The following is a 24,437-nucleotide window of genomic DNA, read 5'->3' as shown; positions in this document are numbered from 1 at the left end:
TTGCACTCACTTTAGGTGAGGCACAAAAACTGAAAGAAAAATGTCTAAGAAAAATAACAAAAACAAATATCCGAAAGAGGGTTGACTGTAAAGCTCTACAACTAACTAGTTGTTAGGAGTATAGTTTTCACGCTGAAAACTATACTCCTTTGTCTAAGGGTGTGGAACCAACGTTGTCTTCTCTAGTTTCCTGACTGGTGGTTTTAATTTAAATTGTAGGCGCAAAATCACAACTCTAACATCATTATGGTCATACAACGTAATTCAAAATATGAAAATAGCATAGTAATAACAACATTCAAAGCGTTTAACTGACAGATATTTCAGCAGATCATTCAGCCAGTTTACCTGAGACTCTTAACTACGCTGTCAAACATACATTTTAACCCTACTAAGTGTTAAACAACAACGTTTTGCTCTACATAAATCACAACAATAGCTACAGTATTACACAGAACCATAATGGTGATGGTTGCAGAAGTCTCTGTCCTTTGGTCAGCTGATGGCAGTGTTGTCACAATGCAAACAGGAGGTTAATTCTGTGAATTAATAACTTTTCATCTTTTATGGTGGTGGGCATCTGGCAAACCATATCTCAAGGCACATCAGGGGGTGAGAAGAAAGATTGTGTGTGTTCAGTCTTGTGAGAAGAAGTTCTTGTCTAGTCTGGCAAGTCACCAAATTGACATTTTTACTGTCAGAAAAAGGAGAAGATAGTCTGCAGATCTGCAGAGTCCCTGACAAGGTTTTTCCAACCCCCCAATGAAGTCGTAAACAGTGGGCTTGTGAGTGTCGGGCTACACTCATTGTGATCACTGACCTGAACCTTATAAAGACATCAAAGAGATGCTTGTTTTTCCCAAAAGAGAGCTGAAGAGCCTCTCCTCAATACGTCTGTGTGTGAGCACTGGAAACATTACATGACGATACAATATATTGAGTCATTTATACTGTATAAGGCCTCTTGAGAGCAAAACAGTCATTTCTTCTTGTCTGAAGAGGATTTTTGGTAGTAGGCGATAAACCAAAGATAGAGACAAGAAAAATCTCTTATGTCCTTATATCCTATAATCCTGCCCTCCCCAGGAGATGGTGGAACTGTGGATGAACTGTCTAACTTGAAACTGCATCTAGCCTCAGGCTAAAAATTATCTGTATAGTAGAATGCCATAAGTGTTGAGGTGTTTTCTGGAAAAAAGCCATTGTACACTGACTGCTCAGCACCAAAGAGCAGGCAGATGCAGTTATTGACTAGCTGGTGAAAATAGTGGAGTAAATCTATCAATCAATCAATCAATTCTATTTTTCTCAGGAGTTGGTAGAGACAAAACCAGAGCTAAAAGAGAGTGAATTTTTGTCTTACCCCTCTGTGCCAGAAACACGATTCCAAATTGATAATATTGCTCTGTAACTGCTAGATATGTACATAAGCAACTGTTTGGTTTCCTGCTAATGTTTTCTCAAAAGCCCCGCATCTTTTGGTTCTTTAAAATAACTCACAGAGTGAATGTTTAGTTGACCAGTCTGCTACATCTGAATCCATCTCAACATAATCTGGGCTGCTCTGATCCCAACCTGATCCCAACAGTGCCAAGTAAATGTGGTTTTCAATACTCTGAACATATTAGACGAAGAAAATTTGCTGAGTGAACAAAGTGAGATCTGGTGGCTTGTAATTATCGGTGATATTAATGTTTTAGTCACTCGAGCTGATGTAAGAAAACTTACTAGATAACACACCCGGTCATCAGTAACGTCACTGTATGTATGCTCATGCATTGGTTGCTGTCTAGCTTTATTGACTAGCTTGCCACCCAAGTTTCAAGCAACATTATGCTGCTGCTGGAAATTTGAATATATCTCTTTTATTTTATTTCGACTTATATATGTTTTTATATTGTTCTAAACCACTGTGTGAGGCCTATTTGTATTTTCTCTTTTATTTACTTGTTTATGTTTTACATTGATTGTTGCAAAGCGCTTTGCTCACTGTATTGAAAAACACTATACAAATAAAGCTATTATTATTGCACTGGAGTCTTCTCCACTCAAGTTAACCAACACGTCTCTCAGCCAAGTCTATCAAAATAAGTATCCCTGACCCACACATTTGGACCCTCTACTTATTTCCACAAATCTGACTTTATATTTACCTCTGCAGGTTTGCAACAGTGCATATTCTGAGGTTTCTGCCCTCATAAGCATCCAGTTACAGTAAATCAGTACTCCAGCTCTGCAGATTGGGATGGCATGGGAATTACAGCCAAATGAGATATTTTCTTCAGCAAGCCATTAAAACAAGCAGAAAGGAACCACAGCCCCACACACTGCTAAAATGCCAAGGAAAACTCAAAACCTGCCCATGCAGGTTTAGAGTTTTTACTTTTATAAACAGTTTATAAACTGTTTCAGCAATCTTTCTCTCACACATACTACTGTCTGGCTTTCAGACTCTGATAATATGTGAATACTGCTAAAGCACAATTAGAGTAAAAGATTTAGCCTTTAATACATCTCCACTCTACACTATTACTCCCACTATTATTATAACACATATTTTATGGATTTATTTTCATTCCTGTTGGGCCTGAATCATCTTGCTCTTGTAGTCTAGTGAAGGAAACCAATATCACTGTATAATTAATCACCAGTTTAGGATGTCTTGATTTGTAGTTTCACAGGTAGAACACACACGCTGTCAATGTGTCACTTTCTTAACATAGCACTGCTGCATGTGTTGTTTGATATTATTGTCTAACATTTGAGATAATCAGCAGGTTCCCATCCTTTGACTCATAAATTCATCACTCAAAGTTGGTTCCAGGTCTGTGAGTAGTGGCACGCAAACTAAGTCTGAGGAGAGAGTGAACCTATGAAACAATCACACCTACTGTGTGACTGTCTCTCCCTTTCTCCCCAGAGGTTGCCAGAGGCTATTCATGTCTTCTCATGCTGCATGGCTTGTGGATCACTCAGATTGTGACTAAGGATGTATGGTATGTCTCATTCAAAGTAAAAACAAAACAGAGACAACAAAAGTAACACATGCTCACTGCACAAACAATATGTAAATGCTCCATATTTGTATAGCGTCTTTCTAGTCTTTTCAACCACTCAAAGCGCTTTTACACTACATCTGCATTCACCAGTCACCATTCACTCACATTCATTCACTGAAGTGCTCAAACAGAAACTAACATTCACACACATTCATACACTGGCGGAACAGCCACCAGGGGCAATTCAGGGTTCAGTATCTTGCCCAAGGACACTTCGACATGCAACCTGGGGGAGCCGGGGATTGAACCGCCTAACTCCTGAGCCACAGCCACCCCGTAAACAATACAAATCATCCAAAATAATAAGCATCTTAGATGCATTTATAGACATGGTGGTAAATAAAGTACAAAAACTTGACCAAAACAAGGTACAAACAATATGCACACATTTACATTTCCCCATTATGCACTAGTAAACACAGTGGACTACTGTAAAGTTTAAGGATTGTGTTTAACTTACAAAACCAATTCTGTTGTGTCTTAGATGACCCATTATAATCAGAGCAGCATTAATGCCAGGAGTTGTGAGCCTGCGGAGGCTGTGAGTGAATCAAGGCTTTGTCCTTCTGCCACCTTGTGGCCATTCACCAACTACACAGGCTAAATTCTCACTCAAATATACATCATGTCAAGCAATCCCCCCTTTCCAATCCCACAGAGCAGTGGGCCTTTATATTTTTTTCAACACTGCACTATAAACTACAGTTTATTTCAACTTGGGTTTTATCTTCACAGCTCTGGCCCCTCTGTTCTACTAGTTATATAATACACATCAAAATTTACTCCTGAAATCAGGGAACATGGTGACATCACTGAAACAGGTGCAATGGTGCAGGAACCAGCCAATCAGACAGTCGAAGCCAAAAGGTTACCAACAGACAAACTTACTTGGAAGAGAAAACAAAAGTAAAGCCAAGGTTCTTCTTTAACCTGCTTTACCTACTGTGCATGTTTTCCTGTGAAATTCTGAGATGTTGGCTAGTTTTGGTGAGTACAATGCTCTCATAACTGTTTAAGCTGATGGCCTGATGGAGCTGCGAAAATAAAACCCAAGTTGCAATAAAGAGTAGTTTTTCAGTTACATTATTTGAAAGAATTTAAAAAAACATCCTAAAGGTTATAAAGATGTCGACTATCCAGGCGGGTAATTTAGTAAAAATATCAGAGCATCCAGAGGTTAGCATGTTATGGTACCCCAGCCGAGACTCGCAGGTGAGGCTCTTTGGCATCTAGTCAACATGTTTTCTTTGTCCTTATGTCCTCAGAAATATTCAGCACTTTGCAGAGTCCGTGTCATCTCTTTAGAAGGCTGTTAATAGCTTTGACTTCATCCGTTGACAGAGGAGAAAGATTGTAGCCTCTCAGCTCAGGTTTTCCTGAAGACAAACAAAACGACACACATCATGGTCACCTTTCAGAAGACTGTGGCAGGATATTCAGTAAAGTGACAAACCAGTTTTTACTTCAGTCCTAAGCAAATGTTCACAAAATAGTAGCAACAGAAATGTTTCCTCTTGCATTGGACTTGATTGTGACAGAGTTCTTTTTCAACTGGTTTACTAAAAGAATTGTTGAGTTGAAAGGCCTCCCTGTTTATTCCTCCCAAGTCTATAGCTATCTTACTGAACCCCGACAGGGCTCAGTTTCCATCCCCTCTTCCAACAATAGAACCACTGGTAGACATTGAGAGTTTAACGACACATCAGTGTCTACCAGAGATCTATCAGAAAACAGTGTATTTTCTGTACAAACATAAATTACTGAAGACAAGCCACTCTTCTAGTGTAGGCTACAGATATATTAATAATGGATCCTAGTGCCACCACGAGGCTCCTGGTTACTTGAAAGAGTCTAGGAGGCTTTTCATGATAAGAAAGGGCTTGTGCGTTCAGTGCAGACAAAGTCATTGAATGTTCTGTGGCTAATCTTTGCCTACCACATGAGACTGCAGGTTAGCAGGTCATCCCAAGAATCCTGTGTACATGGAACATGTGTGACTACAGCGAGTGGTAAATTGTTCTCATTGTATCATTATTTTGATTGTGGCTCCTTGGTTTGTAAGTTCCTAGAATTCTCTGCCTGTTAGTCATTACAATTAGAAGCCAGAGGTCCAGTACTCCTTTGTGCTTGAGGTCCCTTACAATATAGGTAAGAACTTTCTTTCGAGACAGGTGTTGCCAAGCTTCCTGTCAGTAATTTGATGGGAACGAGGAAATCCCTTAAAACTGCATTCTATTGCACGGCCAGATGGGGATGACACTTCTGATTGGAAAAAGAAGTCTGACTGCATTAGAAATAATGGTAAAACGATCCTACTTCTCAGCTGAATAATTACCTCAGTAAACACTTTACTGATGAGTTTATGGTCTCTGTCACTAGTTTCATGTCTTCTTCAATACAACATGATGATCATTTAGTAAATTATGGTCCCATTTATTTTAAAATAAACCATAAAGCAGACCGACCTGTCAGTCAGGCTAGAGTGACCCACGGCACTGTGTAAATTTAACCAGCGCCGCTGGAACAGCTTATAAGGAGTTGGCTGTTCACATTCTCTGGTGAGTACATTTAGTTTTAAGCCTGTTGTTTGTTAGACAAAGTTATCAGCCCTGTTAAAATACAGTTAACATGAATTACAGATGCACCTAGCTAAGCAAACCATCTTCAAAACAGTCTACTACAGTCCTGTTAAACTGTAGTTGTTGTGAGCCATCCATAAGAAGAACTTGGTGCCCCTCATGGAGGTGTACCTCTTCCTTCCAGTCAACACAGCAGTGGGTCAGAAAGGATTTTCAACAATGGAGAGAGTAAAAACTGACTGGATGTCACATCTCTCCTCCCTTCAGCTGCAGAGGCTGATGTTTCTCTCAGTGGAAGGCCCCCACCCCCCCCACTGGAGAAGTTTAACACCAAAGCTGCAGTGCACTACCTGCCAAAGACTGCGTCGGCCAGGGTTCAGCCCCTGGGCATTTAGGCAGGGGTTGGAGGAGTTTGTCAAAAATGTAATTTTTTGTGTGTGTGTGTTATGGTGTATGGGTCAAGCTGTTTTGTGTGGCTTCTTTGATAGGTGCGATGTTTAACTGAGAATCGTCCCAGCTATGAAAGTGTACCACTTAAAGACATTGTTATAATTGTCCAAATCACTTAAAAAAAAACTATTTATTAGGCCTACATTTTCTAATTTTGGACAAGTAAGTTTGGCTACTGAGCGAGTAAAACATAAACCTTAATGTCAAGCCCTGATGTGAAATTTTACCGAGGATACACATGTTTGCTTTTCAAAATAAGGTGTCTATACAGGATGGAAATAAGATTAATTGGGTTATATTCACAGAAAGTATAAAACATATTACATGTGTCCATTAAAAGTAATTGGACACATGTAATTTACTTTACCGTGTTCTGCAAGAAATTTTCATTTCGGTGCATCCCTATAAAAAACTTTGAACTGCCTGAAATGTGCCTTACAAATAGCTGGCTTGTGTTACAGTGGGGAGAACAAGTATTTGATACACTGCTGATTTTGCAGGTTTTCCTACTTACAAAGCATGTAGAGGTCTGTAATTTTTATCATAGGTACAAGAGACGGAATCTAAGACAAATACTTGTTCTCCCCACTGTATTTCATGTACATGCGCCAATCAGAGTTTCAATCTTCTCATCTAACTCTGACCAAGAAAGTGAACAAGTGTATTCCCCAGAATGTCAAACGATTTCTTCAGATTAGCATGTTGCAAGTGACCAACAGAAGAGCCAAAATGCTTTTCATACCTTGCATCTCATTGAGACGATTGACTTTTGCTTTCAGTCCTTTGCGAAGGTCATTTATCTCCTTGTCCAGCTGCTCTTGGTCTACAGATAAGAAACGAATATCAAAAGAGGTTAAGATGAGCTCATATGTAGCTACAATGTGTGTACAACTCTATTTATATTCAGATTTATAGTGGGAATCTATCAGACATTTAGATTTTATTAACTGGAACTTTTTACCTTTCTGAATCATCTCTCTTGTCTTCAATTTGGGAAGTTTGATGAACATGTTTCCGAAGCAAACCTTCACTTTCTCTGCAAATGACAGCAGTGTTTAGTAACATTTCATGTACAGTGACATCAACCACCAGTATGACAGCCATACACCTGACCCACACCAAGACACTAAACTGTTGTTTCCTCTGTTAAATCTTCTCACAACCCGAGCAATTGGGTCCATGATAGTTCTGTGTTGTTACCACTGTGACACTGAAATTGCAACATTGCCAAGCCTTCTGTAACACTCTGTCATGAAGGGTCACCCACCTGAATCTGGCACTTCATGTTTCAGTGCGTTCAGTGCCTCTCTGTTCCTGTTTCTCTTTGTGTCCAGGTCCACTATCTGAAACAACAGAGAACATTCGTTTTCAACATGTTCAGTGGGTGATGCTGCAACAACAATTTCCTTTTTCGTTAAGGAATGTGAAAAAGTTCACATTAGTGTTCAACTATTTGGATTGATGCGTAAAACACAAAAAGACATCCATGGTTAATACAAAGTTTTATAATATAAATATGCAATATTATACAGTGTCGAGGCGAGGCGAGGCGAGGCGAGCTGGTACTGGTAATGGAAAAGTGCCTTTTCTAAGAAGTCAGCCACAGATGGAGTGGATGTGCTAGGAGACAGTTCGGCAGAACAGTGTCGATCCACGGCGATTTTTGCGTCTTTTTCGTACACTTTAAAATGCTTCCACACTGCCGACATGTCAACGTAATTGTTTGGTAAAATTTACTCGGTCTTTTGACTTATTAGAAAGTGCTTTTCTTTTGCTATTTTCGTCCGATTAATTTCGGTGGCCGAACATTTGGTGCATCCCTATTCTATGGTGTGGTATTCGTGCTGCTTCATATAGGTAATTGAGATAAACAGAATACTAAAATAGAATACTTTTCTATCCATATTCTGAGCTATATGCATCTACTACTGCACTGGTTCATTTGAACAACTTGCAATTTTACCAATCGTACCACATTTTGGTAGCTTTTAGCTATATATATATTTATATGGGCCTACAGTTGCTCTTGTGTGATGTGTAGATTGTTGTTTTTAAGAGTGGCTTGATGACTGCAGTTTTCAAGGCCTGTGGAAAGAAACCTGACACATGTGGAAGATCTGAGGCTGCAATTAGAAACATTTCTGAAAAAGCCAGCAGGAGGAGGATTTCAAAGGCAGAATGCCCTCCAGGTTTTTATGGTTGATAGCATCAGAACATATCACGTTATTTGAATTGATTTTTGTTTTCCTGTGCCTGATATGGACGCACGGAGGGCTTGTCTATTGTTTTTATTTTGTCAGTGAGGAAGGAAACAAATTCACTGCAGGCCCCTGGTAGATAGAAGTTCAGAGGCTACCGACAGGGTCGGTGTTAGTAGTAGACATGTCAACGGTCCGTTGTAACGTTACCTCTAACCCACAGCCGCAATCAACATTTCAACATGCGTTTCAGAATATTTGCACATTAACTGTATTTTGCATTGTTCTATTTATTGTACAGTCAGTTTTATGATATTTATCCCAGCTTGCAGCCTCAAATAAACACGAAAACAACTAAATAGTAACGTTAGCTAGCCTTCTTTAAAGCACTGATCCCATTCATCTGACGATAAAGACAATACACTTGAATGTAGCTAGTTAGCTTAGCTGCTAACATTCTCAATTCCAGCTCCGCTACCTGACACATCGATCCTCCCTGGTGGCCGTGCTCTGCATATTATTAAGAGTAAGCATTTAGTTACCTGTTGTTTAGTGGCGAGGACATCCTCAGCTGCCTCCTCAACTTCTGTCAAATAATCCAAAACACGCTGGGATACAGCGTCCATGGCAGCTGTGTTGCTATGAAAATACGTCCGGTCGGAAACAGGAACGACTACCAAGAGAGCCGCATAATAATAATTCCTCACAAACACTCCCTATAGTCCATATTAATGTGTCTTCCAGCTAGCTCATGCCGAAGAGCTTATTTAGTTTTATTAGAACAAACAAATGGATTTATGGTTTTAAATTAACCACTTAAGCATTTAAGGAAGATACACCAGCAAGACACAGAATATACATGTGTCATTTTCACTGGGGACGCCTGGGACATGTCCCCACCACTTTTTGAAAGCATTTGCTAAAAGTTTTCTGAAAAATTAGCTTGCAACAAGAAATGTTAAATTCCAAATAAAAAATCTATGAGAAAGGTTTACATGACATGCAATGTAAATATAGAAGAAACAGATCTGCCTTGTCCAAAAAAAGGACTTCGGCTAAAAAAAGAAGCAGCTGATTACTGCATTCATTTCAATAATATTTTAACATTCTGATTTTTCACCGGCCACATGAATTCTGTTTTTTGTTTTTCTGATGTTCAACTTTTTCTGGTGGAGGACATCCAGACCCCGCAATCCATTAGCCTATTTCATCAATGACTATTTCTTCTAAAAAGTTTTGGAGTATCTTGTTGTCTTGTTCTTGCGACTCCAATATTGTGCATTATCACATCTCGTGGACTAAATGTTTCCCCTAATATGAGCCCTTAAATGTCCCCACCACTTTTCAACACAAAGTGACGCCCTTGCTTTGATGTCAACAAGTTTGTTGAAAATAATTCAAAATTGGCAAATCTGCAGACCTAATTGGTAATTTGTTGACATTTTGTGGAACACAAAGCACTTTGATATTTTACAGGCTGGATTAAGGAGACAGAAACTTTCATCTGCGTGAGCAAATCCAAAGTGCAGTTTTGTAATCACACACACACACACACACACACATACACACACACACCAACAGAGTATATGACTACAATGCATGTTCCCTTCCACCCCTCACATTTCCCTTGCTGAAAACACATCATGTGAAACTACTTTTCAAATAATAAATTAACATGTAGACATGTGGTTTTCAAAACATTTTTTTAAATGAATCTAAGGATTTCTTGAAAAATCGAGTTTATTTAATTGACATTTCACCCCTAGCACAATGCTTTTACTTTATAACAACTTTTATGATACAGTTATATTGTTGAGAAACCAAAAAAGTACCATTAATAAACCTGCCGGTATGTTAAGAAACCCTGAATACAAATATATTGGCTACATAATGTATTGTGCTGACAAAAGTCTTACTGGGTTGCTTTTATTAAAAAACTAAAAAATAACTTTTATATAAATATCCACATGCCCATGAGATGAATGAATGATCAATAATGCATGTAAACATCCAGCGTTTGCATCAACCTGTTTGACTAGATTGGAGTAAACATAGTAATGTAACTGTAACTACATGAGACCAAAAAACTCTGGTGAAACATAACATCCACCTGTGAAAAAAAATACCTTTACAATCGTGCTACACTTTCTGTCAACTTGCTCAAATAAAGAAATATGACTGTAAATATACATTCAGTATCAAATATTATGATGACTGTAGCTATGGCATTCAGACTTTACTTACAGTACTCAAGTTGCTTTTAAGTAACAAATTCAACCTGCTTCGATCTGTTTGCTTTGTTGAGAGGAGAATTTTTGGACCCAGGTAAATTGTCCATTATTGCAGTGACTGCATCTGGTTTTATTTCCCGTTCCTTGAGCTCAGCCTTTCTCCTCTGCTCAGTTCCTCCTCGTCTACACTCAGAACCACTCCGTCTTTTCTCTGATGCGCCCTGTTGTCTTTCTACTCCACCTCTCCTCTGCTCTGAGCCACTCCTCTTCCTAAACGCTCCTGTCCTGTAGTCCAACACATCCCTGTATGCTCCCAAGCGGTCCCTCATAGCTCCAACACTAGAGTCTCTGGCAGTGGAATGAGGCTTGCTGTTATTACCTTGAACAGGGTTGCGGATGTTGCCTGAGGCTTGCATTCTCCTCAGGTGGCTGTTGGTCCTCACAGGGCTGCTGAACCTCTGAGCTCGGCATGCTGAGCTCCTGTCTGAGGAGTGCACCCGGCTCTCGCTGTAGCTCCTTTTGGGGAGTGATGTGGGCCCACTGTGCTCCGGCATGGGACTCAGTCTGGACTGACGATTGTGGCTGTGGATGGAGCGGCAGCACGACGTGCTAAAGGTGGAGTAGCGGATACGGCAGAGAGTACAACCACAGCCGGAGAGCAGGGCAGAGTGACTGGCCAGAGAGGAGAGGAAGGTGAGGGGGAAGGCACGTTGACACTGGAGGATGCACTTTGGCGAGCTGAGGCGTGAAGAGACAGCGGCAGGCGACCTGTGGCAGCTGTATATGATATCGGACCCTGCCGCCTTTCCACTCTCCTCCTGGACAGTCTGAATCTGGCGCCACTCCATTTGCAGAAGCCTCTCCAGGTACCTTTCCAAAGAGCCAACAGGCCTGGGCCGAGGGGCCCCGCGGCCCTCCATGTTGTAGAAGACAGCCAGCTGACTGAGGCTCCAAGAGTTGAAAGGTGGAGGGAGAAAGTCTGGGAAGTCAAAACCACCATGGGGGCGTCCTCTAGGCCTGGAGCAGTCTTCAGCCTCGATGACCTCAGGCCTCAGCTCGAGCTGAGGAGGAACCCGACTAGAGGGTGACCCCGGAAGTGTCTCCGATTCAGACAAGTCAGTGTCACTGTCACCTTCTCCATGGCCGCACAGATTTCCTAGTTCTGAGTTTGTTGACTCCAGCAGATCAGGACTTGAATCTGACAGGCGGTGGCAGGGGAAGGCTGGTGTGTGTCTGCTCCCTCTGAAACCTCTGTGCTTGTGTTCTCTGCGGCTGCAGTGCTGAGCAGCCAGCTGCACCTTTGGCTCCATCCTGTCCTCTGCAGGGGACAGTGGATGGGACTTTGACTCCGAGGTTCCCTGAGCACTAGAGGAAAAAGTAAATATTATCCTCACATGAAGGCAGCACAGAGTGGCATGACGTTTGTAGAACATTAACCTCACCTGTGTTGAGAAGCATTGTGTTTGGTCGAGGGGCTCTTAGGCTTGTGCTTTCTTCTCTGCTGCAGCCCCTGTGATTACAGAGACACTATTAAGCCTGCACACACATATCACCAATACATGTTCACTCTTTACACACTGCTTGATGCTGCAACGTTTTCACTGACTTATTAATCGATTTGTCCATGATTAGTCTGAAAATATTGCATATCGCAATTTCCCAGAGGTCAAGGTGAATACAAAATAATTACAAGTAACAAAATTCAAACATATTCACTTCAGAGTGATATAAAAGCACACATTTTACAAGCTCTAATCAGCAAATGTTTGGCAAACAGAAAATACCTGCTTGAATACCAGTTATAATACATATAGGCCAAATCAATTAATTTTCTGTGATTATCTAATCGATAAATTGACACATTGTTTTAGTTCTCCTTCCCACTTACCTTGTCATTATTATTTTCTTGACTTGGGAGCGTGCACTGTGGCTGCAGTGCCTTCCTTTGTGACTGCCTCCTGCCCATTTTGTTGCTTGAAAAAAAGAGAAAAAGATTAAATGTTAAACAATGACCCAAATAACACTGCATAAGAAAACACAAATGCGATTTGGAAACAATGACGTTCTCTTATGGAGTAGCCGCGTTTAGAAATCAAGATACTCGACCAACAAGCATCTCCTCGTGCAACGGGAAAAAGCTCACAGAGACACTAGGGGCCTCTGTCTCCACCATTCCTTACCGAATTACAAATAATATCTCTCGCTACCTGGCCGCATTAGGCCTGTTGTCGCTCCACAACGCCTTCTTCTTCCATTCCCTCTCCCTGATGGAGAGCCTCTCCAGGCATTGTTGTGGCACTCGCTCCTGCAGAACTGTGCCCATCCCAGCTTACAGAAGGCACCAATGAAAAGGGCGAGTGGGCTGTTCACGCGGAACACGGTGGTGTGATCATAAGGAGTGGGGGCCGCAATTACCAAAGAGCACCCATTTTCTATTTCAAATAAATCTGTCGGTTTGATCATGACGGTTCAGCTGCCGGCCGGCAGAGAGCAGTGCGAGCCTCTCTGTTCATCTTAAAGGGGTGACAGGACGAGCCTTAGGGGAAGGTGGGAATAAACATATGTTTGTAGGCAGATTGTGAGTAGGCCTATGTGTGTATTTGTGTGTGTGCTGTACCGGGCTGTAGGACGAGTGAAATAAGAAAGCTTTATAAAGATAATAAGCTACACATTTCAGGGGAAACAGAACAAAACTTTGATCGATGATTCTTAGACCTGTTTTTCTATTAATTATGTTACTTTCAGTGGTGAAATAATTCTCAGATATTTTACTTAAGTAAAAGTAGCCACTGTTACAATAAGTCAAATTGTGCAAAGTATTAACAAAATACACTTTATGCAGAATCACCTATTTCATAATAGTATTATATAATTTCATTATCATTCTTGATGCATTAATATGTAAGACTTTCTTTAATGTCCTTTAGCCTGATGCCAGCTGGGATTGGCTCCAGCCCCCCGCGACCCTGGACGCAGGATAAGCGGTTGACGATGGATGGATGGACTTTCTTTATGTTGCAGCTGTTAAGATGTAGTAATCTCCGAAGCAGGAGGTGGTGGTAATGCACAACATGCTGGTTACCAAACGCCGATCAAACCCAGAAAGAAGAAGAAGAAGAAAAAGCAGACGAGTGGGACTAATGACAACCGAACTGAGGAGGTGTAGTTAACAGCAGATCCCGCTGCGGCTCATTTGCCAGACCAAGAGAACCTTTTAACTTTACTCTAGCGATCAGGAAGTCCAGGGTATCTTCTTGTCCTCCAAAATGTCTAAGCTACACCAGCTCAAACTCTTTGTGAAGGAGCGACTGACAGAGGCAGCGGAGGAGATCTTCGGTGCGGTGGAAAGAACGATATTAGAGTATCATGCTGACATTTATTCACCTAAGGAGGAGCTGCCGACGCTAGCTGCAGGTCTGGAGGAGGTGCAGGTGTTCACAGCAGGTTGGTGCACAGATGGTTATCATTATGTAACGGGCTTCTTCACTTCTGCCTGACTGGCAGGGAGTCCAAGGTGTTGTCCCCATGTATTATATTAATAAATAATGGGCCTGCCTTTGAAATATTCAAATATTCCAATGTGTCATGAAAAATCCACCAGCACTGCTTGCTCTGACTGTAGGAAAAACAGCTGCAAATCTTTTGTTGATTAATCTTCTTCTTCTTTTCCAAAACTCGCTGTCCACCGTCCCATGGACTGTGGAAAATACATAGAAACTCCTGGTCTTGGTTGTGGAAATATCTGCCACAATTTTTGCACATGTTCAATAAGTGGCAACCGGAGATGTCGCTGTGATAATGGAAAAATCAGCTGAATTTCTTGCTCTGGTCTGCGAGGAACCAGCAGCAGTTCTCCCTCTGCTCCTAGAAAAAAACAGCAATTCTCGCTTTGTTAGTAGAAAACACAGGAGCAATACTTTCTTTAACCAGGTAAAATCAGGAATGTTTTCCCTTATTGAGTCAGCAGTTCTTCCCCTAATGGCAGAAAAAACAGCATCAATCATAGAGCAATAGTAGACTAAATCCCTCCCCTTCCAGTGGACCACCATGGGACCTTGCTTCAGAAAAAATATGTACGGTAGTCAATGGCAAGGGACAACTAACAAATAATTTGATCCTGTTAGAACTGTGCTCTGAATTACACATATGATGACAATTTAAAACATACATTTAAAAGTCAAGAAAGTCGCAATTTGATGTAAAACTGTTTAAGTATAAGACAGTGAAAATACATAATTACAAAGACCACAAACCCGAAAGTCAAGCATTACCGCGTTAACATGTTGGTGACATATTGGACGAGACGAGAGATGTAGCTCAGTTTTCACAGTAAACTAAGTGTAACTTTAATGTTTTACGACAAACTGCAACTTTCTTGACGGATATAATTATCTTTTAAATTGACCATCATCATATGTGTATTTCAGGGCACAGTTCAAACAAAAGAAAAAAATAAACTCTTGCCATTGACTACCGTACATATTTTTCCCGAAACAAGGTCCCACGGGAACGGAGGGATCTATAATGGAAATTAAGGCTGATACTGATATCAGAATTTCAGATATAGGCTATTTATATAACAATCATATACACTGATGCTGAATTACTCATGTCCAGGATGTACTGGTCCAGTTCTTTGTTTTAAGGGTCTGATCCTCCAGGCCCATGAGTATTACCCAATTAGGTATAACTGGGGATTGTTTAAGCTGCAGTCAAATTTGATTCACCTAGCTTCTAGCTGTCGTCAACCGAATGCCTATCCTGCTTACTCTGAAATAGCACTCGATTGAAAAGCCCTAGAGCCAAATACTACTTCAGCCACGTCCCTTTGAGCATTGAGCAAGGGCAAGCATACAACTTATATTGATTAAAAATCGTTTAAAATTCAGAACCTGATTAAAGGGGCTATAGGTAGTTTTTCAATGAAGTCACTTAATTAATAATTAATTAATTAATAAATAATTAATAAATCAAAAGTTCACTGCCTTATTGTCAATGTGCTGTAACCTCACTTAGAAATTAAGCACACGCCTGTTTTCTCTGTTGCTTGGAACAGCCACCATTCTGCTTTCAATGTGAGGACACCGGGTCGCAACGCGGCAAACCAAATACAGTCAACTCACACCATAAAAACCGGCTCCCAGCAAAACAGACTCAAACATTGACTCTCCATAAGGATGAAAAACAATGGAGGTTTATGTGATGACGCTTGTCAGGACAAACAGCATCAGAAGACCTGTGGAAACAGTGAACATCAGACAGGCTGGAATCAAGGAGAGTCACGTTAGCTCACCAGCTAACTCCGAGCAGTTGCTAACGTCATCCGGTGCAATATATAATATGTAACGTCTTGTCTTTCTAGTTTACATCACCAGTATACTCAATCCACATTACTTCCCTGTATACCACCGGTATTATGAGAAAGTGTTGATTTAGCCTGCAAGAAAGGTGTAACGGTACAAAGCAAATATGGAACTATTTGTTTATCCTAGCCTTGATGCAATGCAGTAGCAGTCAGCTAACGTAACTTTAGCACGGATCTACACCTGTTTACCCAAAGTTCACTTTAGATTTATTGTCGTTGTACCGATCAGATACACAGCTTCTCCACAGTCATGGCGCACTATTGTATAGTATATTATACTATGTTAAATAACAAATGAAAATGCTTTGAGAAAAAGTCATTTGCTCTTATTTATTTGTTTAACTTAAGCTAAAAGAATTGTTCTAATTATAAAATGACCCCAAAACAGTCAGTAACTTTAACAACTTCTTGACACAGTTTCTATTCTATCTAAGTTTTTCATTTTCTTATATTTATATATTTTAAATTTTCACCTGCCACCTGAATTTTGAATTTTCCTTTTACATAATTAAAAACATTTCCACCATAAATTGGAGGACGCCCACACTCCCACAATTCATATATTTCAGCATTAATTGTCTGTCTGTCTGTGTCGTGGCTGTGGTTTTGGTTTAGCGGACTGTATTTCATTAGCTGCAGTGTTGTCACTGTGTGTACAGTTCAGAATCAGTAGGCAAGAGGCTCAGGAGCCCGCATGAACAGCCTAGATAAACCTATGGATTTCAGGGAAAAATCTGACCTGCTTTCTTCATATAGGAAGCAACATACAGGCTGCATTTTTATGTGGGGTTACAACCTGTTCACAAATAATTAAAAAAAGTGATTCATTTCATTTAAAAAAAACTACATATAGCCCCTTTTAAACCTGGTTAGTTAAGAATTCAGCTTCCAGTCTTGAACCTTTCTATTACCACATTTTATCAGCAGCCAACATGACCTTTAATAGGATTCCTCTTCAATACTGGATATTTTCCAGATAGCAGGACGATATTGAATAAATAGTGATCTTTATTGTGTGGTGTGGTGATGGAGCAGTGCCCAAATAGGTTGGGCGCACTGGCCAGGTGCTCCCAATCTCCTTGATTGCCTGCAGAAACACAAACAGAGAGACACACTGTACACAGGCCCCAGACTCAGAGTTAAAGGGACCATCACATCACATCACAGTTCAAATCTGTGGATAGGCTGTCATTATCATTACATAAATCTGAGATTACCATAGCCTCTGTCCTTGAAGTCTGTCTGGCTTCTTGTGGTGAAAGCTTTAGCCTCTCATGTTCAGATTGACACTTGGGAATAACAATGGTGATATCCTGCCCTTGAGTTTCATTACAGAGATACTCAAAGCCTGTGGAATGGCTGCCATTCACTTACAAAGACTATGCAAAGGTGAGGTATGAAAATGTATTTTTATATGGATAATGAGGAGTATTTATGATGGAGGGATGAAGAGGAGAGGGATGAAGGGTAGAGGGGTGAAGGGGGTTGGGCATAGAGGGATGAAGGGTAGAAGGTTGTTTAGGGTCTGGTGGCTGGAACGTCTAGGAACCCAGGGGCTGCAGTAACCTCAGGTTGCTGTGTCAGGATGACTTGGACTGTCTGGGTAATGAAACTCAGCAACAGAAACAAGAGCAGGATACACCACTATGAATCACAAGCGAGGGCCTTAGCTTTCTCCGATCTCTCTTTACATGTCTGCATATGTGTGCCTTGATATCTCTTGCCCAGTGAATGAGAGAGCCTGGGACAGTTTCTAAACACTTGACATAAATATCCAAGGAAGGTTAATATCAAGCACAGCTGGATTTGGTTGAAGATAGTAAAAGATGTCTCGTCCCTCATCCAACAGACTTCTTCAATACTGAGTGACTGCTATGGAAACTCAGCTATTTAACCTTTTGTGGAGTCGTTTACCAAGGTCATCAATACTGCTGGTTATTCATAGTTAGAGCCACTCCAGGTCAAGCCTTAACGACCATCGTAGCATCTTCACCTGAGGCCAAAAGTGAACGCTGGTTTAGTTTAGAGAGAGAGAGAGAAGAATGTGTGTCGATAAAATATGATACACAGCCTACTGTAGGGTAGTGTGGGGTGAGACGGCCCCCTAAGCTCAATGTCGATTTGCTGACGCTTAAAATAATATTTTATAGTTTTTTGTATCTTGGAGATGGCCATCCTTAGTGTAACATAATACAAAGTAAAATAATTTTCATAAAGAGCAGGTCTAGACCGTACTCTGTGATGTTATTTACAGAAGCCCAACAGTTCCCACCAAGAGCAGCACTAGGCGACAGAGGCAAGGAAAAACTTCCTTTTAAGAGGCAGAAACCTCGAGCAGAACCATGGCTCAGGGTGGGCGGCCATCTGCCTCGACCGGTGGGGGGGGGGAGTGAGAGAGAGATAGAGAGAGAGAGAGAGATAATGGTAACAGTCGTAATGTTAATTATTATAATAACAATAGGACTAGTAACAATAGTCGTTGCAGCAGAGGGTGTCGAGCAGGAACAGGGGGACAGCAGGTGACCCGCAGCCACAGATCCAGACTCCACAGCTCCAGAGCCAGAAAACCTGCAGGAAGTGATAGGAGGAGAGAGGAGAGGGACGAGAAAGCACAAGACTACCAGGGAAGGGGAGAAGTTGTGTTAGTAACATGCAATAATGGGATGAGGTTGCATACAGAGGGAGAGAAAGAAGAGGAGAGAGGAGCTCAGTGCATCATGGGAAATCCCCCGGCAGTCTAGGCCTATAGCAGCATAACTAAGGGATGGTTCAGGACTCACCTGAGCCAGCCCTAACTACAAGCTTTATCAAAGAGGAAAGTCTTAAGCCTACTCTTAAATGTGGAGATGGTGTCTGCCTCCTGAACCCAAACTGGAACCTGGTTCCACAGGAGAGGAGCTTGATAGCTGAACGCTCTGGCTCCTAGTCTACTTTTGGAGACTCTAGGAACCACAAGTAACCCTGCATTCTGGGAGCGCAGTGCTCTGGTGGGGTAGTAAGGTACTATGAGCTCTTTAAGATAAGATGGTGCCTGAACATTAAAAGCTTTGTAGGTGAGAAGTTATTATTGTTATTACACATTCATGCCAATAAAGCTAATTTGAATTGAATTGAGAAGAATTCTATTCTGGATTTTACTGGAAGCCAATGCAAAGAAGCTAAAACAGGAGAAATATGATCTCTTTTCCAGGTTCCTGTCAGAACACGTGCTGCAGCATTCTGGATCAGCTGACGAGTCTTAATGGACTTTTTCAAGCAGCCTGATTAGGAATTGCAGTAATCCAGCCTAGAAGTAACACATGCATGGACTAGTTTTTCTGCATCATTTTTAGACAGGATGTCCCTGATTTTTGCAATATTATGCAATATTATGTTTGGTAGGCTACAGGTCCATAATAAAAGACACAGGCCGGGCAGTAAGATTTAAAGTGATCTTATCAGTATCTTCATGTAGATTTAAAAAGGAAAATAAGTGTATTGAACAGAAATAGCTAAATTACAGATAACTGACAAGCAAAGCAAATTGTATTCCCTTCAAGTAACCATGTTGCACAGACTGGTGATGACATGGCTTATTTATTTATTGTACTCAAGGGCTCAGCTGAGGGGATTATTTTACTTTAGGAGATTTAGAGAGGTGTTTCCAGTTTTGAAAATGTATTTTAATGTAATCTACTTTCTCAAGCAAACATATTAATTAGACCACCTATTTCTCAAGATTTCTCATTTGTTTGTCTTGACCTTAAAAATCTTGCATCCTGAGGTGTGTGTATGTCACTGCTACGTGTCTATAAACAATTTAAAAGTAGGTATAATGTTCACACAGAGGTGAGCATCCTACAGTATTTTAAGAAGGAGAAGGAGAGAAAACGTAGGTCGCATGGATAGCTACTAGACACTGTATAGTATATTCTAAAATTCCCATAGTAAAAAGACTGTTGGGCCAATGGCATTTCATCAGAGTTTGCACTGAAGCCAGTTCTGTGATAACAAACATTTGTTGCTTTCCTAGATGTGAGATGAAGTGACCACAGAACGGGGATATTGAGAGCCAGGTGAGACACAGGGAATATCAGACAGCTCACAAGTGTAACGTTAGGATAACTGAACACATTTGTGCTGTGGCTAGCTACATTAACTAGCTGCTGTTCCATGGCTTTTATGGTATGTGTAGTCGGTTTTGTTGTAGTTGTACTGTACTTCGTCTCTCTGACTGTGCACCCCCCCCCCCCAGGTTCATAGTCGCACCTACGCCCCTGAATGAGTTCGCTAGCTCTGTCATTAACTAAACACATATAACACGTGAGGGGCTGTCTATTTTACTGCACTCTCCATTAAAAGCCTGAGATGGTTGTTTGCCCTTGTTCAAGCAGTCCATGTTCCTGCTGAGAAACCTAGCTGATAAGAGTGAGTTGAAGTCTGTGTGAAGTGTTTTTCTTCTGTCATGGGGTCTTCTTTTAGATACCTTAAACTTAACGGGACTTGGCGGGGTTTTAGTTTAGTAAGACTGTTTCCAAAGAGATTTTTCTCTTTGGAAGATTTGCATTATGCAATTTATTAACATACGGTGTTCAGCATTGTAATGTTGTTCCATCCCTGCAACAGGACATTTAATTTGTTATATGCAATGGTAAGATGTATGTCTTTAACATAATGTTTTCTCATTGTACCCCCAGTCTCCCAGGAGGTCAGCATGTCTGAAGCAGAGGCCTCCACCCAGCCATCACACGCTGAAGGTCAGGTGTTTGTGAAGCAGGACACATCAGGACCAGGATTACCAGAGCTTCAGGAACACTGGCCCGGCCAGCATGAAAGGAAACCGCAGGACCTGTTAGGTGACGCTGCTACTTGTTTAAAGTGTGAGAGCACTCTGTCATCTTGTTGCTGCCAGACCCAAACTGTAGCCAGTGGAGATCTTCTTCCTGGAACTTCAACTGAGTGGGTGCAAACAGAAGAGGAAACAGATGGTTGTGGAGGGTCAGATTTCCAGCAGCCCCTCTCTTCAGATTGTGGGGACGGAAATAATACTAGTGATGCTGAATGGACGGAGAGTGGAGGATCTAACTCCAGTTCAAACACAGTGAAGTCAAAGAGAAGGGCAAAGCGAAGACAAAACCGCCCCATCTTGAACATTAAGCAAATGACAAATCTAAGACCTTTTTGTTGTGCAATGTGTGGAGAATCTTTCCACTACAGGAGTTTATTAATGAAGCATGTTAAATCACATGCAAACAATGCAACTGGTCTCTGTCCCACAAACCAAGCATCTACAGAAAGTGGGATCGAACCCGACGAAAGACACAGGGAGGACAATCTGTGTTATGTCTGTGGCAAAACATTTACCACAAGGTCCCATTTAAAAAGGCACTTGCTGGTTCACACAGGTCAGAAACCACACTGTTGTAAAGAATGTGGCAAAAGATTTGCACGAGGTGAATGTCTGAGAATACACATGAGGATCCACACGGTGGACAAGCCATACACATGTGAAGTCTGTGGGAAAGGATTCAAGCAGAGGGGCAACATGATGTGTCACATAAGAACCCACACAGGAGAGAAACCCCATCACTGTGGCATCTGCTCCAGACCGTTTGCATATAAAAAGGACATGATGAGACACATGCAAGTCCACGCAAAGACGACGTGAAATCCCATTGTGAGGTTTCATTCACATAAAAAAAAAAAAACAGCTGTCAGTGATGTACTGTTGGGTCGATCTTGTATTATTTTTCTTCAAATAACTGACCCTATGTAGACAGTGTGACGTCACACCTGGATATTTGCGATTGACATGAGATTTTGTCTGTAGGAAATGTTGCACTGATCTAAGACATTGAAGTAGAATTTTGGTAGAACAAAAACAGCATTTGTGCAACAGTGGATGTTTTTTTTTAGGATTGTGTCAAACATGACGTCCGGGCCAGTCCTAGTTTTTGGGATTTAGGGTTGAGCCGTGCATGCAAATGAGGAGGCGTGGCCCAAAGGCTGCAGGGAGGGTTTGGAAGGGCTGAGGCACAGAGGCACTTTATGGACTGCAGGGGGAGCTCTGACTGCTAGTGTTGTGTCGTTCAATGAACGTTTCATTCATAAGACCTAATCGCGTGTATGACGACTCGGGAGGAACGGGTTGTCTCAGTGACTAATTCGTTCATTTTCACGCATGCGTGAAGGATCTTGGACACTTACGTTCACTCGTCACACGGCAGCTGCCTGGGCTTCGTCAGCACAGGAAATAGAATTGATTAGTTCACGACTGTCAACTGTGGGTCTGTTTGAGTCGTTCATTTGTCTCGTGACAGCTCGGCTACAGGGCTGTGGTAAGCAGGCAGCACAGGAAACAGAACTGATTAGTTCACGACTCATAGCAACTGTGGGTCTCTAGGTATGAGTCATTCATTTGTCACGTGACAGCTCCTACTGTGGAGCAGGAATGAACGACTCGTTCACAACTCACATGGGTCCTCCTCAGTCTTTCGTTCATTCGGCAGGCCGAGTGACTGCCAGCGCCGGAGAATGAGAGGCAGGTTGTTCTGGGTCCACTCCACTTCAGAGCCCTGACGGGGTTCTATCTGGAGCCGAATTACCTCTGAGGTTGTCTCCTCTCCAAAACAAACAGACCCGGTCATTAAAACATTAAAACACAGCCACGTAGCAACATTAGCATTAGCCCTGTAAACAGCTAAAAGCTGATCCAGGTCCGCCAGAGAACGCAACGTAACTTTTCCTTTTTATTTACCAACCTGGCCGTGTATGAGAGCGATGTGCTCATGTGTGTTTCTCTGTCTGCAGAATCAGGACCTGATGTGGCCCATTCTGTGTCCAGACCTGCCAAACTGCTGCATTTATATAATGTGTTAATATTTCTCTGTTCCTCTCTCTGTGCTGGAGTTCTTTAAGAACTTGGTGGCTTGATCCAGATTATTATTAAATTGGTTGAATTTTAATAAGAGTGTGTTTCTTCATCTAGTGTATCAAGCTTATTACTTCTATATATTTACTGCAAATCTGATATTAATGTTTTACTCATGGATAGGGACGTTAGGCTACTGTATGAAAGAGCACTTCAGAGATAATGATAGTAATTATATACATAAGCCTTTATATGGCTGGTCTGGTTGTATACTCGGGAAAGATTGAAGGATTTAGCCGGAGTAGTGGTGATTACATATTGACAACATATTTCTGTGGTTTTTACATGGTTTGAATTTGGTTGTGGGCCCAGGGGGTTTATATAATGATGACATAGACCTAGTATGGTATTATTACTACATACACATATGAATGTAACGTTGAGACCTGATAGACATCCGCTAATCAGAAACAGAGGACACTACCTGCATCACTGCCGATGTCATTTGACCAGGGAGTGAATGGTGATTAATGCGATAATGTCATAAGTTTTTTCCTAGTGTTTTTAATGGGTTCTTAGGTTCATAACACAGGCACCCCCTTACACATTGTTTAGAGTGTAGCAGTGGGGTTTGTTTTTTTGTTTCTTCATGTACTCTGGCTCCTAGTCTACTTTTGGAGACTCTAGGAACCACAAGTAACCCTGCGTTCTGGGAGCGCAGTGCTCTGGTGGGGTAGTAAGGTACTATGAGCTCTAAGATAAGATGGTGCCTGACCATTAAGAGCTTTGTAGGTAAGTAGAATGATTTTAAATTCTATTCTGGATTTTACTGGAAGCCAATGCAAAGAAGCTAAAACAGGAGAAATGTGATCTCTTTTCCTGGTTCCTGTCAGAACACGTGCTGCAGCATTCTGGATCAGCTGAAGAGTCTTAACAGACTTTTTCGAGCAGCCTGATAATAAGGAATTGCAGTAATCCAGCCTAGAAGTAACAAATGCATGGACTAGTTTTTCTGCATCATTTTTAGACAGGATGTTCCTGATTTTCGCAATATTACATGGGTGAAAAAAGGTGGTCCTTGAAATTTGCTTAATGTGAGACTTAAACTACATGTCCTGATCAAAGATAAGATTCCTCACAGTGGTGCTGGAGGCCAAGGCGATGCCATCAAGGGAAACTATTTCTTTAGATAATGTGTCACAGAGGTGCTTAGGCCCCAGAACAATAACTTCAGTTTTATCTGAGTTTAACATGAGAAAATTACAGATCATCCAGGTTTTAACATCCTGAAGGCACATTTGAAATTTAGCTAACTGATGAGTTTCATGTGGCTTGATCGATAGATATAACTGAGTATCATCTGCATAACAATGAAAGTTTATGGAATATTTCCTGATAATATTGCCTAAAGGAAGCATATATAAAGTGAAGAGGATTGGTCCGAGGACAGATCCTTGAGGAACTCCATGACTAACTTTGGCATGCATGGAGGACTCATCCTTAACATGTACAAACTGAAATCAATCTGATAAATAGGACTTAAACCAGCTTAGAGTTTTTCCTTTAATGCCAATGGAATGTTCCAGTCTCTGCAATAGGATCTGATGGTCAATGGTATCAAATGCAGCACTAAGATCTAATAAAACCAGTACAGAGACAAGTCCTTTGTCTGATGCAATTAGGAGGTTATTAGTAATTTTCACCA

The 24,437-nt window shown here is 41.3% G+C and overlaps 3 protein-coding genes across 6 annotated transcripts; 1 reads left to right on the top strand and 2 right to left on the bottom strand.

Moving 5' to 3' along the window:
• Window positions 1-3,354: 3,354 nt before the first annotated feature.
• On the bottom strand, window positions 3,355-8,974 carry pdrg1 (p53 and DNA-damage regulated 1). The gene is made up of 5 exons (XM_038697783.1): window positions 8,829-8,974; window positions 7,356-7,431; window positions 7,050-7,124; window positions 6,831-6,911; window positions 3,355-4,435 (listed from the first exon to the last, which is right to left on the bottom strand). The coding sequence occupies exons 1-5, from the start codon at window positions 8,910-8,912 to the stop codon at window positions 4,353-4,355; spliced, it is 399 nt and encodes a 132-aa protein (XP_038553711.1). The 5' UTR covers window positions 8,913-8,974; the 3' UTR covers window positions 3,355-4,352.
• A 1,034-nt stretch (window positions 8,975-10,008) lies between these two features.
• On the bottom strand, window positions 10,009-14,782 carry LOC119885894. 3 transcript variants are annotated; one of them, XM_038696212.1, is made up of 4 exons: window positions 13,902-14,782; window positions 12,406-12,490; window positions 11,960-12,027; window positions 10,009-11,882 (listed from the first exon to the last, which is right to left on the bottom strand). In XM_038696212.1, the coding sequence occupies exons 2-4, from the start codon at window positions 12,481-12,483 to the stop codon at window positions 10,547-10,549; spliced, it is 1,482 nt and encodes a 493-aa protein (XP_038552140.1). In that variant the 5' UTR covers window positions 12,484-12,490; window positions 13,902-14,782; the 3' UTR covers window positions 10,009-10,546. The 3 variants fall into 3 exon arrangements, with proteins under 3 accessions (XP_038552140.1, XP_038552138.1, XP_038552139.1); XM_038696210.1 differs by lacking the exon at window positions 13,902-14,782 and adding an exon at window positions 12,725-12,982; XM_038696211.1 differs by lacking the exon at window positions 13,902-14,782 and adding an exon at window positions 12,698-12,840.
• Window positions 13,110-22,238, top strand: LOC119885895 (gastrula zinc finger protein XlCGF7.1-like). 2 transcript variants are annotated; one of them, XM_038696215.1, is made up of 3 exons: window positions 13,110-13,961; window positions 19,895-19,937; window positions 20,559-22,238. In XM_038696215.1, the coding sequence occupies exon 3, from the start codon at window positions 20,576-20,578 to the stop codon at window positions 21,527-21,529; it is 954 nt and encodes a 317-aa protein (XP_038552143.1). In that variant the 5' UTR covers window positions 13,110-13,961; window positions 19,895-19,937; window positions 20,559-20,575; the 3' UTR covers window positions 21,530-22,238. The 2 variants fall into 2 exon arrangements, with proteins under 2 accessions (XP_038552143.1, XP_038552142.1); XM_038696214.1 differs by lacking the exon at window positions 19,895-19,937.
• Window positions 22,239-24,437: the final 2,199 nt, after the last annotated feature.

This window comes from Micropterus salmoides, unplaced genomic scaffold (genome assembly GCF_014851395.1).
Source record: "Micropterus salmoides isolate LMB-PRFRI ecotype aquatic unplaced genomic scaffold, ASM1485139v1 Ms_hic_scaffold_4, whole genome shotgun sequence".
Classification (NCBI taxonomy): Eukaryota; Metazoa; Chordata; class Actinopteri; order Centrarchiformes; family Centrarchidae; genus Micropterus; species Micropterus salmoides.
This window is presented reverse-complemented; position numbering and strand designations above follow the sequence as displayed.